At 43.2% G+C, this 18,719-nt stretch overlaps 1 protein-coding gene across 1 annotated transcript in view; it reads left to right on the forward strand.

Moving 5' to 3' along the window:
- Positions 1–11,545: 11,545 nt before the first annotated feature.
- Positions 11,546–18,719, forward strand: part of pdlim5a (PDZ and LIM domain 5a) — a 112,787-nt gene continuing 105,613 nt past the window's right edge. Inside the window, 2 exon segments of the mRNA XM_033973396.2 lie at positions 11,546–11,634; positions 13,974–14,174. Of these exon segments, the coding sequence (XP_033829287.2) occupies positions 14,079–14,174 (96 nt within the window). The 5' untranslated portion in view covers positions 11,546–11,634; positions 13,974–14,078.

Raw genomic sequence — 18,719 nt, forward strand, 5'->3', positions numbered from 1 at the left:
TGGAAGTACCCTCCGATGTACCGTTTGAAGTACCCGCCTGATGAAGGGTACTCCTCTGCGGTGCATGATGGGATATAGCAGTGCGTGAAGTCTCTTTGGACGCACTCTTCGGCTACCGTCAATCTCCATGGAAACACAGTGCACATTTTGCTGGGTGGATCTTGTCGCACGGGAAGTTACGTAAGTGCCCTTAAATGCACCGTTCGAACGGCGCATTTAACGGCACGTCGACGAATTGGGACAGGGCCAGAATTTTTCCTTCGCTCATCGATTCTGTGGAAATCTGCCGTGTTTTTCAACCTCCGTTTTTTCCTTTATTTTTTTCCCAACACAGACGATACTCAGCCTGTCCCTGATTGGCTCGTCCACCTGTCAATCACGCCCATTCAGCCATGTCCAGACTCACATCGTCGTAAAGTTTTGGAGGAGAATCAGTGAGCGAAGCCTAAACGCTGTGAATGTGAAGTGAGAGAAAGGAGATTTTATTTGACCAATGAGACGTTTAGAGTCAGTATTTTGTGATGGAGCGACAGAACGTGTCAGTTTGTGCGTCCGTTGAGGCGTTTGACATATCGGCGGTGGTGCGTTAGGGTCCAGGGTGGAGGACTGTTGTGATTCTGTGATGGAAAGTTGTGTCCAGAGAAGCGCGTCTCCTCCTCCTCCTCCTCCTCTCTGCTGATGTGAGGAGCTAAAATTAGCCTGAGTCCTCACAGAGCGGGACCCTCCGTGTGCGGCGGGACGGGCACACCTCTTTGGAGTGGAGCCTGAGCAGACGGGGACAGGACACGCTCACGTTTACTTGAGTAACTGTTTTTCATTCTGTGCACAGCTTGTTCCAGGTCAGAAACAGAGAAGATGAAACTAGAAAGTTTTAGGAAAAATCAGCCCTTTTTGAAAGAATTTACACTTCCACGAACAGTTTTTAAGTGCCCCTTTAAGACATATTTATTAATTAATTTATTTGTTAATTATTTACTATTTTATTTTATTGATTTTTTTACATTAATATATTTATTTATTTATTTATTTATCTATGCATTTTTATTTTTTATTTATTCTTTTAGTTAAATAAATAAATAAATAAATAAATAAATAAATAAATAAATAAATAAATAAATAAATTATTTATTTATTTATTTATTTATTTATTTATTTATTTATTTATTTATTTATTTATTTATTTATTTATTTATTTATTTATTTATTTATTTATTTATTTATTTATTTATTTATTTATTTATTTATTTATTTATTTATTTATTTATTTATTTAAAGCCAGACAAACATACAATTTAAAGCTCCATATTCCTGTATTCTCTCATCTGTTCTGATATCGTTTCCTCGTCACAAACAGACCTGGAGTTGTGTTTTGTTTCTGCAGATTTAGGCTGAGTTCTTCTCTCAAACTGAAAACACTCTGTTCCACCTTGTGATGTCATCGTGTGGTGATACAGGAAGTGCTCCACTGTGTTTTTAAACTCCACACACCTTCATTTATAGAATCATTTGCATAATTTCAGTCCGGGAATTGCCAATCTCAATTGAACTAAAGGTAAAAGTGGGAGGAGTTCACTTGAAAACTCCCACTTGATGACATCACAAGGTGGAACAGAGCGTTTTGATCTTTGTAGATGTTACAGACTAATAATAAAGTGTGACTCAAACATGTGTGAATGAAACAAAACACAACTCCAGGTCTGTTTTTGAGGAAGGAACAGCATAAAATATGACTTTTAAGAATTTTTAAATACAAGATTGTAGGTCTAAGTCATATAAAAAATTAATTTAAAAAATTAATTTAAAAATCCCAGGTGAGTATTTATGTGTATTTTGTGTGGAAAAAACATATTTGGCGTCATAATAACAGTCAGTAAAAAAAAAACACACAAAAAACCCTCCCACTCTCAGTTTGAACCATTTTAAACAAATATAAATAAACAGTAAAAGAGCCTTTTAAAAGGACTGAGAAGAGCCGGATCCCTCAAAGGAGCCGACAGTCCCGTTACTGTCCTCCTCCTCCTCCTCCTCCTCCTCCTCCTCCTCTGTCTCCGCCCGTGTCCCGCTCGTGAATACTTTCCACAGTGAGGGTTAAACAGAGCCTGTGACCTCATAGTGGACCTCGCTGTGAGTCTGATCATGTGACCCACCGCCGCCACAGTGACATCACAACATTCTTTAGGCCGGGTCCATTTGATACAGACGGGACGACTGTGTGTTCAGTCCCCGTGTGTGTGTGTGTGTGTGGGTGTGTGTGTGTGGGTGTGTGTGTGTGTGTGTGTGTGATCCTCAGTGTGCAGGAGGATCACACTGGAACATGTGTGTGATACTAGAGAAACACACAGAGACACATCAGTATAAAGACTTGAACTGGTACTAGTTTAGTCCTGTTTTAGTCCTGGTTTAGTCCTGTTTGGTACTAGTTTAGTCCTGGTTTAGTCCTGGTTTAGACCTGGTTTAGTCCCGGTTTAGTCCTGGTTTAGACCTGTTTTTTTCCTGGTTTAGCAAAAGAATTAAACTGAAGTGTGATCTCACTAAAAGCACAACACAATTTATTAATGTTTCATCATTTTAAGAGCTGCAAACGTCATGAGGAAATAAAAACTCTAGTTTTAAATCTCAGTAACTGCATGCAAAAAAAAAAAAAAAAAAAACACTTGACAAATTGGATGAACCACTCTGGATGAACCACCCTGTGGTTAGAGGGCGACGGCTGAACTCACTGCAGACCCTGACATGTTCTATTAAAACAAAAAACACAAACGTCCCAAACCCAGAGTCTGCAGATCTGGAGGTGAAGCAGCTGGAGCCATAAAGAACGTCCACTTTATTAACACATGATGCATTACACACGTTTAAAGTGTGTGTGTGCGTGTAGGGGTGTGTGTGTGTATGTGTGTGTGGGGGGGGGATGGGGGGGTGTGTGCGTGTGTGTGTCTCTGGTTGGGGGCAGTTAAGCCGGGATCATTAAGCCCAGAGAGAGGTGAACATATGGGGCCAGAGACAGAGATGATTTGCCCCGACAAAGGCCCGGGCGGAGGGGTCTGTGGGGGTGTGTGTGTGTGGGGGGGGGGGGGTCTGTGGGGGTGTGTGTGTGGGGGGGGGGGGGGGGGGGGGGGTCTGTGGGGGTGTGTGTGTGTGGGGGGGGGTCTGTGGGGGTCTGTTTGATACTGAGATGTCTTTGTCAAAAACAAAAATATAGATTAGAGTAAAAATGTGTTGACAGTAAGTACAAAAAAAAAAAAAAAATGCATAGAGTGAAGGGCAAAATTGGAACAACACATTTTATGGAAGTTGATGATGAGATAATAATAATAATAATAATACATTTTATTTGTTAGGCGCCTTTCAAGGCTCTCAAGGTCGCCGTACACATATACACACATACACAATACAAATATATAGTCGGCCTCACCTCCACACACAGCCTGGGCTCTGGAACCCATCTTCTTGAGAGGGGTTGGACTCTCCATTTCTCTGGCGTTGCCCGCGGGGAGCGGCGGCGAGCTGGTGTGGGCTTGCTCATTGCCCCACAGCTCAGCCGCTGCGTGTTGGGGTTCACTCCGGTGAACGAGAGGGTCGCGTCCCTGCGCCTTCGGGTCGGGGACAGGTCTCTCACTGTTGTGTCGGCCTACGGGCCAAACAGCAGTGCAGAGTACCCGGCCTTCTGGGAGTCCCTGGGAGGGGTACTAGACAGTGCACCAACCGGGGACTCCGTTGTTCTCCTGGGGGACTTCAACGCCCATGTGGGTAACGACAGTGACACTTGGAGGGGCGTGATTGGGAGGAACGGCCTCCCCGATCTGAACCCGAGTGGTGTTTTGTTATTGGACTTCTGTGCTAGTCACAGCTTGTCCATAACAAACACCATGTTCGAGCACAAGGGTGTCCATCGGTGCACATGGCACCAGGACACTCTAGGTCGGAGGTCGATGATCGACTTTGTTGTCGTGTCATCTGACCTCCGACCGCGTGTCTTGGACACTCGGGTGAAGAGAGGGGCTGAGCTGTCAACTGATCACCACCTGGTGGTGAGTTGGATCCGCTGGCGGAGGAGGAAGCCGGACAGACCTGGCAGGCCCAAGCGCATTGTGAGGGTCTGCTGGGAACGTCTGGCGGAGCCCTCTGTCAGGGAGGTCTTCAACTCCCACCTCTGGGAGAGCTTCTCCCTGATCCCGGGGGAGGTTGGAGACATGGATCCGTTGTGGTGAAGAAGGAGCTGAGCCCAAAGACAAAGCTCTGGATTTACCTCAATCTACGTTCCTGCCCTCACCTATGGTCATGAGCTCTGGGTAATGACCGAAAGGACAAGATCGCGGATACAAGCGGCTGAAATGGGCTTCCTCCACAGAGTGGCCGGGCGCACCCTTAGGGATAGGGTGAGGAGCTCGGAGTAGAGCCACTGCTCCTACACGTTGAGAGGAACCAGCTGAGGTGGCTCGGGCATCTGCTCAGGATGCCTCCTGGACGCCTCCCTAGGGAGGTGTTCTGGGCATGTCCCACCGGGAGGAGGCCCCAGGGAAGACCCAGGACACGCTTGAGGGACTATGTCTCTCTGGCCTGGGAACGCCTTGGGGTCCCACCGGAGGAGCTGGAGGACATGTCTGGGGTGAGGGAAGTCTGGGAGTCCCTGCTTAGACTGCTGCCCCCGCGACCCGAATAAGTGGAAGAAAATGGATGGATGGATGGATAAATAAATAAACAAATTAAATTCTAATACCTAATTTTTTGTGACCAAAGTTGGATTAAAAACAATTTAAAAATTTAGTTAATATATAGCAGGTTAGCTCTGTCCATTTATAAAAACAGCCTGTGGTCGTTTCATTACATTAGTCAGAGCTGAATGTACAGAAATATTACAGTCAAGACTAGATTTTCTCTTCTACCTAGAGACGAGGGACAACAACAAAAAGCGACCGGAAGTGTGTGAGGTCAGAGGTCAAACGACGTGAGTGAAGCTCTTATACTGACACACGGCTGATATAAACAACCAGTGAAAAAGGAGCTCGTAAAGTGTCAGACTCCACCTCCAGGCCACACGGAAACATAACTCACGACTCGTCAAAGCTTTTACATGTTACTTTATGCAAACGGCTCAAACGACAAGAGGAAATGTTCAAACTGACCCCGTGACCCAACGGAGCGCTCGAATTTCACAGACAGAGAGTCAAACGTGAGACTGTGACGCTCGTGTCGTGTGGAGTCCAAACCAGAGTCGTCAGTCTGTTCTCAAATCACTGCACTGGCTCCTGAATACAAAACCCTTCTGCTGACCCATAATGCATCACTGCTCAGGCACCGCCGTATCTGCAGGACCTCATCACTTTACGATCTTCAAACCCTCAGATCTTCAGGTGGCTCCTTCAGGTCCACGGGGCTCGATGGAGGACGGAGCTTCTGTTCAGCTGCACCATGACTCTGGACCTGCCTGTTCAGCTGAGAGCCGCTGGGAGCCACACGGAGCCACAGGGAGCCACAGGAGCCGCACGGAGCCACAGGAGACACACGGAGACACAGGAGACACACGGAGACACACGAAGAAACTGGACTTTTTTTTAAGCGAATCTAAAGACATTTTTATTTAGAAAAAGTTATTGTTGATGTTTTTAGCTTTTAGCAGTTTAGTGTTGGTTTAAAGTTCTTGTTTTATTGTAGCGCTGAAATTCTACGGAATGAACTGCATCATAAATAAAATGTATTATTATTATTATTATTATTATTATTATTATTATTGTTGTTGTTGTTATTAGAAGAAGAGTCAAGGTGTCGTCGTCGTCGCGGCTGTTTATTTCTGTTTAGATTGAATGAAGTGTGTTGAAATATTTCCCTTTGAATATCATAAATTATAAATACAATAAATATAATAAAATAATAGAACAAATAATATATAACAAATAATAAATGAATAAATAAATAAAATAAATCAATAGACAAATATAACATTAAAGGTGATTTCTTCCCAGTTGTGTCTAGTATTACATAACTTTAACAAATCATACCTTATGTCTCCTGTAGAACACGTGGTGCATGATGGGATACAGAAGTGCACGACGTCTGCTTAGATACACGCTTCGTCCATGGCCGATCTCCGCGGAAACGCAGGGCACATTTGGCGTCCGTGTTTGGGAGTGCGAGGGGGAAAAAAACAAACATAATTCCTGTGGTGTGAATGTGACTTTTTCAGTTCTTTTCCCCTAAACCAGGAGCTGTGGTGTTGTTCTGTGCAGCTGTGGAGGAGCTGGACCCCCTCAGTGTCCCAGGCTCCTCCTCCTCTTCTTCTTCTTCTTCTTCTCTTCGGTTTGTCTGTTTCTCACATCATAACGTCTGACCTCTGACCCCTGCACCTACAGTACACGGCTTTAATCCAAGCATGAATCCCCCAGCTCCCATATTCTAATCAATCTACATTTCTGGAGCTTTAAACCACATTTTAAAGCTTTTTTTCCCACCTGGAAACATGTCTGGAGTGCTCTGTTTCATTTCACAGCGCACAGGGAATAATACTTTTATACTTTACTCTACGCAACAACTCACCTCATGTCAAGGATAACTGGATTTCACTGGATTTCTTTAACACACTCGTGATGAATACAGCCTGACTATGTATTTAGGACTGGGGAAAAAAAAAAAAATAATAATAAATAAAATAAATAATAAATAAATAAATAAAATAATCTCTTTTTTTACCTTTTATTGTTGTTTTGATTTTTTTTTAATTAACAAAGTCGATATTTATTTAATAAATGTAACACAAACCTTTAATCAGTGTAATTTAACTCAGAAAACAGACAAATGGACTGTTCTAAAATCTGATATCTGCACGATTCAATTTTATTTCAACAAAAACAAACACAAAAAACAAAAGATAATACAAAACATACAGAAAGAACAATAAAAAAACAAAAAACAATAAAACACTGTATGTCCTGTGTACTTTTAAATACCAGGGAGGGGAGGTGGGTTTTTAGTCTAATCTTAAACTGTGTTAAAGCCTGAGAGGATCTGACAGACAGAGGGCGCTGTTCTAAAGTCTGCAGCAGCTCCCTCAGATAAAGAGGAACCATAGAGTGACACTGGACACATAGAGTGACACTGGACACATAGAGTGACACATAGAGTGACACTGGACACATAGAGTGACACTGGACACATAGAGTGACACATAGAGTGACACTGGACACATAGAGTGACACTGGATACATAGAATGACACTGGACACATAGAGTGACACTGGACACATAGAGTGACACATAGAGTGACACTGGACACATAGAGTGACACATAGAGTGACACTGGACACATAGAGTGACACTGGACACATAGAGTGACACTGGACACATAGAGTGACACTGGACACATAGAGTGACACATAGAGTGACACTGGACACATAGAGTGACACTGGACACATAGAGTGACACATAGAGTGACACTGGACACATAGAGTGACACTGGACACATAGAGTGACACATAGAGTGACACTGGACACATAGAGTGACACTGGATACATAGAATGACACTGGACACATAGAGTGACACTGGACACATAGACTGACACATAGAGTGACACTGGACACATAGAGTGACACATAGAGTGGCACTGGACACATAGAGTGACACTGGACACATAGAGTGACACATAGAGTGACACTGGACACATAGAGTGACACATAGAGTGACACTGGACACATAGAGTGACACTGGACACATAGAGTGGCACTGGACACATAGAGTGACACATAGAGTGACACTGGACACATAGAGTGACACTGGACACATAGAGTGACACTGGACACATAGAGTGGCACTGGACACATAGAGTGACACATAGAGTGACACTGGACACATAGAGTGACACTGGACACATAGAGTGACACATAGAGTGACACTGGACACATAGAGTGACACTGGACACATAGAGTGACACTGGACACATAGAGTGGCACTGGACACATAGAGTGACACATAGAGTGACACTGGACACATAGAGTGACACTGGACACATAGAGCACAGACATTTAAACACTAATAATAACGTTGTTGAATCTGTTTAATCTGAGCTGGAGGTCAGAGGTCAGAGGTCAGACTCCTCAGGGGGACTTCTCTGTGTATCTGACACACTGCAGACGTGTGGATCTGGATAATATCTCTCTACTTTCCTGGGCCCATGCACTTGAAATATTATATTTCACACTAATTTAATAAAGTGGTTTCATTATGGACTTAACGACTTTAAGCCTTAAGATTAATATGACACGTTTGTGGAGCTGATCCCAAACAAATAATGTGAAAAAAAAACCAAACAGTGAAATTGTGGCGTTATTCCCTGATGCCGGCGCAGATGTAACCCCCGTCCTGACGTGAGGAGAGAAGTCAGAGCCACGAGATAAAACCAACGAGGCGCCGTCAGAACATGAAATATGGAGCATTTATAAACAAACAGTTCACCACAAGGGGCACTCTCGCTCCTGAAGATTAGATTACACACTGCAGTGCATCGTGGGAGTGGATTGGTTTGGGGAAATGTGAGAAATATGGTCATCGCCGCAGCTCAAACGCATCAGTTTAATGAGCAGGAACTGTTTACACGTGTTTTATATAGACCAGTGTTTTATAACCTGCACATTTCAAATCGCCTCTTTGATCTAAAACGACTTAATAAAAGAAACAAATCCATTTTTTTTTCCCTTTTCACCAAAATGACGACACGACACTGGTCAATCCTTGTCGTATCATTGATTAAGAAAATACAAATAGAGAATGAAACGTGTACGTCACAGTGGGTGCGTCACAGTGGGCATGTCCAGGTGGGCGTGTCACAGTGGGCGTGGCCAGTCGGGTTTAAACAGGCATCTTGAAAATGAGTGATTACATTTCAATCAGTTCGTCTTTGCTCCGGACTCGTGGTTCAGTTTTAAAACAGACGATCACAGAGACAACACGAACTGTTAAAACATTTACGTTTAAAAAAGACGACCGCACGATGTTTATGACTCACTTTATTTTTCATCTTCCGACTTATTCAGCTGTGAATAAAACTGTACATTGAAGTTCTTCGTGCAGTAAAGTGTTCATAAAGATCTCAGTCGTACTCGTCCATCGCGGCGTCCTCGAGAGCGAGAGATTATAATCCACCTCCAGCCTTTAGAGAGAGGCTTTTTTATGATGAGTCCAGAAGGGGGCAGTGTAGAGCAACGCACAATATGATTTAAACAGCATCAACTTCACATCATCAGAACAAGAACCAATCATCATCATCATCTTCATGTCCGCAGTGACGCAAGATATTTAATTTGAGTTGTGACCCTCAACACGACATTCGACGTGCAAAAATCAGGACGTCTGTGAGTAACAATTAAAGATTAAACTCAAACATGAATCGCTCCAAAAACAACTTCAGAGGAGAAAAAAACGACTAGAACGTGGACGAACATCTGAAAAACTCACTCTGCAAAACAGGTGTGATTTAAAGTTCTGCTATGTCTTTTTTTCTGGCGGCGGGTTCATTGTTATCGCGTTGCCTGAATGTTCCAGAGTGTGGCATTAAACGGCCTGCTCCTAAACCAGTCAGATCATCATTAGGAAAGACTCAGCGCACCACAAACTTACCAGGATCGATTCTGTTTTTAACACGACTGCAACAAAAAAACTATTTATTTTTAAGATATTTCAAAGGTTTTGTAGATTTTTTTGGTGTCTAAATCACAGGGTTAACAGTTTTTATGTAGAATAAGACCAAATAAGATCAAAGATACAGACTCAGAGTAAATATTAAAAGAGTTTATTACAGTATTTTCCAGATTATAAATTGAAAAAAAAAGCAGAATAATGAAGAAAAAAAAACACGGTTGTCAGTGTGAACGTAACAAAGATGTAAAATTATACACTCAGATGTGACTTATACTCCACATATAAGTCGCACCCCTGGACAAACTATGAAAGGAAATTAAAAAATGCAACTTGTAGTCCAGAAAATACAGTCCAAACAAGACGATGTGATGCTGGTCAGAGGAGCAGGGAGTAAAGAGCTGGATCGGAGGCTGAGGTGCAAGGAGGGTCCAAGAAACGGGATCACGGAGGAGCTTTGGTCACTTTGTACTCCGCAGGTGGAGGCAGATGGGCTGCAGGTGAGGAGTGGGTGGGGCCAGAGTCTCCTCCCAGCTCCAGGCTCAGACGAGAGGAGGAAAACCAGCACAGAACGCACAGACACACTGGGATCTTCACAAACATTCAAAGTATTCGTAGCTTTTGTCAGCTAATCTTCTATCAGACAACGAAAATATATGTGATTTAAGGTTAATTTGTGCTGAAATCTACACTTTAAGTACAGTTTTACTACCATTTTTACCTCCTCCAACCTTTTTTTTTGGACTTTAACCTCCTGAGACCCGAGCTCTTGCAGGACTTTATTTGCAAAAACTATTAAGTGGTTGAACACATATATTGTAAAAAGCAAAATGACAATAACAATAAAAAAATAATAAAAGAAATAAAAATACAAAAATATAAAATCAAATAAAAATAAATAAATAAAATAAGATAAATAAATTTAAATACAATAAAAAATAATAAAACTAATAAAAACACAAAAATATAAAATCAAATAAAAATAAATAAATTAAGTAAAATAAAATAAAAAAATAAATAAAAACAATTTAAAAAATCAAATCAAATAAATAATAATTTTTAAAAATCAAATCAAATAAAAATAAATAAAAATAAAAATTCTAAACTCCTAGAAAAATTCAAAATTGAACATGTTCTTGTTGCTGTTCTTCTAAAAAATTTGCACTGTGGCCTAAACAACTCAAAATGTGTTGTCCACAGATGAGGACACCAGGTCTCAGGAGGTTAAAGAACCTGTACCCATTTTACCTCATGTATTTGAGCAAAACTGGCTGTACACTGTCCATCGCTATGTCGCGGTTCACCTTTTTCTGCAGATTTTTTTGTGCTTTTTTCTTACAGCGTCTGAGCGTGCGTTGCGTTCTGCGTCCGGTTTGAACTTCGAGAGAGTTTAAACAAGAGAGAAATGTGCGAAAATGTGTGAGAAAAGTGTATAAAGTGTGTGGTGAGGGGTTTTACAGACAAAAACATAGAGAATACTTGCAAAAAATAAAACCGACGACTATAACGAGGATGCTCTGAACGCATAAGGTCAGTGAGGTTTAACTTTGGACGAGCGCAAACCGTTTAAAAATGAACGCTGTAAAAATGACAGTAAAAATAAGACAGAGCGCGGCTTTAACTATAGCCCGAGTTAGCCTGAACTATCTCTGAGCCCATGTTCCCAAAATAATCACGATGAAAGATTAGCCTAGCGTTAGCCTCTCGCTCTTGTTACCGTGTCGGCTCCCACACTCCCTTTAATGCCCCCGTCCGTCGCCCCTCCCCTCCGCGCACATATCATTTCACTGCCCCCTGTCTCTCCTCCTCCTCCTCCTCTTCCTCCTCCTCTCCCTCTGTTTTCCCCTCCTCCACCTCTCTCTCTCTCCTCCCTCGTATAAGAGCCCTCCCTCGTTGCCCGCCGCTCTCACACACGTTGGGCTTTTTGGACAGGACCAGGACTGGATTGGGGAGTCGGGGGATTACATTGTCTAAGAGTCACTGTAAATAATCTGGATTTGTCATTGGAGAGGTACAGTTTTATCTGAAATACTCGGGATGTGTGCTCGTTATGGACTGTTTTATGCTCCTTAATCTACAGTATATACATTTATTTTATTTTTTTTACTTGTTTTGGTTTAACCTGGTTTTTAATGTTGTGTATAAACTGTGCAGAACCTTAGTCATGTGAAGTGCAGAGCTTGTAGTTACGTTTTATTATTTGACACTATTTAGTCTAGAAATTTGAAGGTTTTATGTTTTTGTTTTTTTTATTTATTTATTTTTTTTCTCTTGTCAGGCCTATTTTTAATCCTTATTTACCTAGCATTTTTAGCACAGAATTTATTTTTTTTATTTATTATTATTTATTTATTTTTTATATTTTATTTTATTTTTAATTGATCTTTTCAGGCCTATTTTTAATCTTTATTTACCTTACATTTGTAGTGTAGAAATTTCAGTTTATTTATTTATTTATTTATTTATTTGTATTTTTTATTTTGTATTTTATTTTTATTTTTATTTTCTCTTTTCATGCCTATTTTGAATCTTTGTTTTTCTAGCATTTTTAGTATAGAATTTTTTTTTCTTTTTATTTTCTCTTTTCATGTGCATTTTTAATCCTTATTTACCGAGCATTTTTAATATAGAAATTTCATTTATTTATTTTTTATTTTTAATTTTATTTTCTCTTTTCATGCCCATTTTTATTCCTCATTTGCGTTGCATTTTTGGATTATTTGTAATCTGTAGCTGCTGTTCTTCTTCTGACATTTCCAGTTTGTGGCAGATTTAAAGCTCCTCTCATCTTTTGTTTTTGCATTTCCAAAGTAAAATTTCAGGTTTTTTTTTTTAACTTTGGATGGTGCGTCTGTGAGGAATGATTATTTTGTTTATAATTTGATGTTGTAACTAACATTTGTAATTCATAATACTTAAATTAAATGTATTATTTTGAATTTAAATCTGATTATTAAAACACTAGTGCGATCGTGCAGCTGTGTTACATAATGATGCTTTTTAGTGGCTTGTTTTGTGGCAGGTGAAGTGAGATAAACTCTAGTCCGTGAATGAGAGAGTTGCCGGTTCAGTTCCCTCCTGAGCTCACACAGATGAAGTAACAGCAGTTAAAGTTACTTCCACTGTTCATAACTGTGTGTGTTTCATTATCCTCTCACCAGGGCCAGACTATAAACAGACTGAGCAGCTGCTGAGGGCCCCGAGGCCACCAGGGGGCCCCCAAGAGCCTGAATACTGAAAATAAGATCATATATAAAGTTTTATTGGACACAGGGTGTGTGTGTTTACAGTATAAATATCCTCTAAAACTATTACATTTGTTTAAAATGTAGAGGTGAGAGCAGCTCTGTGTTTACACCAGAGCAAGGACCCGACAAAATGTAAAAGAACACACAACTGAACACACAACTGAACACACAACTGAACACACGACCGAGCGCACGACCGAGCGCACGACCGAGCGCACAACTGAACACGTGACTGAGCACACGACTGAACACACACGACTGAACGCACGACTGAGCACACGACTGAGCACACGACTGAAGACACGACTGAAGACACGACTGAGCACACGACTGAGCACAATTGAACACATGACTGAGCACACGACTGAACACGCGACTGAGCACGCGACTGAACACATTAAAATACAACAGAAATGAAGAAAAAACATCTAGAATTATAAAAATCTTGACCCTTGTGTTGTTCTTATGTGTTTGTGTCGTTCTTATGTTTGTTTGTATGTTGTTGTTGTGTTGTTGTTGTGTTGTTGTAGTTGTGTCGTTCTGGATGTTTTCAGTCTGATGTTGTTCAGATAAACACAAATTCAACTGGTCAAAGTGACGAGAGTCAGAATGTGTCAAATGTGAATCACCAACAGCTGAGCCAGGAGGGGCCCCAGAGACACAGCCCAGGGCCCCTGAGAGGAGGGGTCCCCAGAGACACATTCAGCTTGGGGCCCCTGAGAGGAGGGGGCCCCAGAGACACATTCAGCTTGGGGCCCCTGATACTGCCTTTATTTGAGTCTCTGCAGGTTAAAAAACGAGATCGAAAATTCAAATATTTTAGATAAAACCTCTTCAAAAACGTGAAAAACAGAAGGAGCTCATTTTAAAGGGTTTGCAGTCGTCCAGAGCTTTTACCAACTCTCAGAGACCAGTGTGGATTTGTGCTGTGACGCTAAAGCTAACAATAACTAGCATGCTAACACGCACTGCCTGATGATCAAACAATAAAACGAAACACAGCAGCAGATTCTTTTGAGCTCAAGAGCTGCTCAGAGAACATATCTGTGCTTAAACAGAAAAGTCACGTATAAGGCCTTTAATCGCCACTTTCTCTCCTCAGACCTGCCCTGATCCTCCACCTGCACCTCCTCCCACTGAACGCTCCTCCCACTGAACGCTCCTCCACCTCCTCCAGACGCTCCAGCTCACCCCAGCCCCGAGCACCATGAGCCAGTACAGCGTGACCCTGACCGGCCCCGCCCCCTGGGGCTTCAGACTGCAGGGCGGAAAGGACTTCAACATGCCCCTCGCCATCTCCAGGGTGAGAGACGCACACAGACGCACAACAGACACACAACAGACACACACAGACACACAACAGACGCACACAGACACACAACAGACGCACACAGACGCACAACAGACGCACACAGACACACACAGACGCACAACAGACGCACACAGACGCACACAGACGCACACAGACGCACACAGACGCACACAGACACACAACAGACGCACAACAGACGCACAACAGACGCACACAGATGCACAACAGACACACAACAGACACAACAACAGACACAACAACAGATGCACACAGACACAAAACAGACGCACACAGACACAAAACAGACGCACACAGACGCACACAGACGCACATACACATGATGTTTTTATTATCTCTGTTACACCTTGGGCCCAGGGGTGTAGCAGCACATTCTGGGTCCTGGGTACAAATCCTCATGATGGGCCCCTCCTGACATACTGTGTGGGGGGCCCCCTGTACACACTGTGTGGGGGCCCCCCTGTACACACTGTGTGGGGGGCCCCCTGTACACACTGTGTGAGGGCCCCCCTGTACACACTGTGTGGGGGGCCCCCTGTACACACTGTGTGGGGGGCCCCCTGTACACACTGTGTGAGGGGCCCCCTGTACACACTGTATGAGGGGCCCCCTGTACATACCGTGTGAGGGGCCCCCTGTAGACACCGTGTGAGGGCCCCCTGTACACACCGTGTGAGGGCCCCTGTACACACCGTGTGAGGTCCCCCTGTACACACTGTGTGAGGGGCCCCCTGTACACACCGTGTGAGGTCCCCCTGTACACACCGTGTGAGGGGCCCCCTGTACACACTGTGTGAGGGGCCCTTCTCTGCACTGGCCCCTGTCACACACTCTGCTTGGACCTTGTTGTATTAATTGTGTGTATTTTTTCTGGGTGAAGTGAAGACGGTGGTTGTAGATTTTGTGCTGAGGTGGAGGTTGTTGTGTAACTGATACACATGTGTGACCTTTGACCTACACATGTGTGACCTTTGACCTGGTTTATGGCTCATGTCTCTGTAAATACTGGGCCGGTCTACCTGAAACACACACTGGCCCAAAGCTCGACGTCGTCTCCGTCACCACAAACAGACAAAAGTCACATTTTATTTGCACCATCTTCAAAAAGTGAAGCTTTGAACCTCAAAGACCAGACTGTGTCAGAGGAAACATCAGGTTTAGACAAAGAACAAACAGGATTATTATGTTACAGGATATAAATAAATACATACAAATCAAACACTTATCCAGAGTAAAACAAGAATATACACACAAACCAGGACTAAACCAGGACTAAACATGGACTAAACCAGGTCTAAACATGGACTAAACCAGGACCAAACATGGACTAAAGCGGGACTAAACCAGGACCAAACATGGACTAAACATGGACTAAACCAGGACTAAACCAGGACTAAAGGAGGACTAAACCAGGACCGAACAAGGACCAAACCAGGACTAAACCAGGAGCAAACATGGACTAAAACAGGACTAAAGCAGGACTAAACCAGGACCAAACCAGGACTAAACCAGGACCAAACCAGGACTAAGTCAGGACCAAACCAGGACTAAACCAGGACCAAGTCAGGACCAAACCAGGACTAAAGCAGGACTAAACCAGGACCGAACCAGGACCAAACATGGACTAAACCAGGAGCAAACATGGACTAAAACAGGACTAAAGCAGGACTAAACCAGGACCAAACCAGGACTAAACCAGGACCAAACCAGGACTAAGTCAGGACCAAACCAGGACTAAACCAGGACCAAGTCAGGACCAAACCAGGACTAAAGCAGGACTAAACCAGGACCGAACCAGGACCAAACATGGACTAAACCAGGAGCAAACATGGACTAAAACAGGACTAAAGCAGGACTAAACCAGGACCAAACCAGGACTAAACCAGGACCAAACCAGGACTAAGTCAGGACCAAACCAGGACTAAACCAGGACCAAGTCAGGACCAAACCAGGACTAAAGCAGGACTAAACCAGGACCGAACCAGGACCAAACATGGACTAAACCAGGAGCAAACATGGACTAAAACAGGACTAAAGCAGGACTAAACCAGGACCAAACCAGGACTAAACCAGGACCAAACCAGGACTAAGTCAGGACCAAACCAGGACTAAACCAGGACCAAGTCAGGACCAAACCAGGACTAAACCAGGACTAAACCAGGACCGAACCAGGACCAAACATGGACTAAACCAGGAGCAAACATGGACTAAAACAGGACTAAAGCAGGACTAAACCAGGACCAAACCAGGACTAAACCAGGACCAAACCAGGACTAAGTCAGGACCAAACCAGGACTAAACCAGGACCAAGTCAGGACCAAACCAGGACTAAAGCAGGACTAAACCAGGACCGAACCAGGACCAAACATGGACTAAACCAGGAGCAAACATGGACTAAAACAGGACTAAAGCAGGACTAAACCAGGACCAAACCAGGACTAAACCAGGACCAAACCAGGACTAAGTCAGGACCAAACCAGGACTAAACCAGGACCAAGTCAGGACCAAACCAGGACTAAAGCAGGACTAAACCAGGACCGAACCAGGACCAAACATGGACTAAACCAGGAGCAAACATGGACTAAAACAGGACTAAAGCAGGACTAAACCAGGACCAAACCAGGACTAAACCAGGACCAAACCAGGACTAAGTCAGGACCAAACCAGGACTAAACCAGGACCAAGTCAGGACCAAACCAGGACTAAACCAGGACCGAACCAGGACCAAACATGGACTAAACCAGGAGCAAACATGGACTAAAACAGGACTAAAGCAGGACTAAACCAGGACCAAACCAGGACTAAACCAGGACCAAACCAGGACTAAGTCAGGACCAAACCAGGACTAAACCAGGACCAAGTCAGGACCAAACCAGGACTAAAGCAGGACTAAACCAGGACCGAACCAGGACCAAACATGGACTAAACCAGGAGCAAACATGGACTAAAACAGGACTAAAGCAGGACTAAACCAGGACCAAACCAGGACTAAACCAGGACTAAAGCAGGAGCAAACATGGACTAAACCAGGAGTAAACCAGGACTAAACCAGGACTAAAACAGGACTAAAGGAGGACTTAAACCAGGACCAAACATGGACTAAACCAGGACTAAACCAGGACTAAACCAGGACTAAAGGAGGACTAAAGCAGGACCAAACATGGACTAAACCAGGACTAAATCAGGACTAAAGCAGGACTAAACATGGACTAAACCAGGACTAAACCAGGACTAAACCAGGTCTAAACCAGGTCTAAACCAGGACTAAACCAGACACTGAGGGACAGCACAGATATAACACACAGTAAAGCTAAAGTATAATTATGTAATGTTGAAAATAACATTCTATTGTCTAAAGAAAGTGTTTTTTATTTTGTTTTTTTTTATAATCGTCGTGGTATCGGTATCAATATTGAGTATGAAAGTGGAGACATTTTAGTATTGTGCCTATATTAACGTACATACGACGATGCCGCTAACACAATGGGCCTGTGTTGTTAGCTTCACCTCGTCATTGTGCGTTTGTTGTGATTCTTCCACACACATCTGCCTCATATTGTCGTTCAAATCCCTCCGTCGTCTCTTCCTCCGGCTGCACCTCTGGTCACGTCCGGCCCTGCGTCTCTCGTCTGTTCTTGGCTCCGCTCGCCCCGTTTGAGCCTTTCTCGTGACGGTCCCTCGCTTTTCCCGACATTTCGGTGTCGTAGCTTGGGAGTTGGCGGCACATAAAAGGCGCGGTGCATGTTTTCGTGTTAGCATTAGCGAACGCGTGATCAAGATTTGGCACTTTAAGGTTTTTTCCTGCACAAAAGCTCCTGTTGTTGTGCTGCTCTGGTTTGCACATGTTCGTACGCACGTTACGCACAAATAAATGGCTGGAGTTGGCACCACATGGACTTTAAATCAGACCTACTTTTCTATACTATAAATCAAACGCTTTCAGGGGTGAGACTTATACTCAGATGTGATTTATATGTGAAATATATGTTTTTTTCTTCATCATTATGTATTTTTTGGCTGGTGGGACTTATACTCCAGAGCGACGTATATTCTGGTACGACTTATACTCCGGGTACGACTTATACTCTGGAGCGACGTATATTCCGGTACGACTTATACTCCGGTGTGATTTATACTCCAGAGCGACGTATACTCTGGTACGACTTATACTCTGGGTACGACTTATACTCTGGGTACGACTTATACTCCGGGTACGACTTATACTCCAGGTACGACTTATACTCTGGAGCGACTTATACGCCGGGTACGACTTATACTCTGGGTACGACTTATACTCCGGGTACGACTTATACTCTGGAGCGACGTATATTCTGGTACGACTTATACTCCAGGTACGACTTATACTCCAGAGTGACGTATATTCCAGTACAACTTATCCTCCAGAAAATACGGGATTCAGCTAAATTTTCGGCGCTTTTAATCACGTTACAGTTGTTTCCTTCTCATTTACCATCTTGAAGTTTTATTTGGAGCGATTCATGGTGGAGTGATCTTTAT

Source organism: Periophthalmus magnuspinnatus, chromosome 9 (assembly GCF_009829125.3).
Source record: "Periophthalmus magnuspinnatus isolate fPerMag1 chromosome 9, fPerMag1.2.pri, whole genome shotgun sequence".
Lineage (NCBI taxonomy): Eukaryota > Metazoa > Chordata > Actinopteri > Gobiiformes > Gobiidae > Periophthalmus > Periophthalmus magnuspinnatus.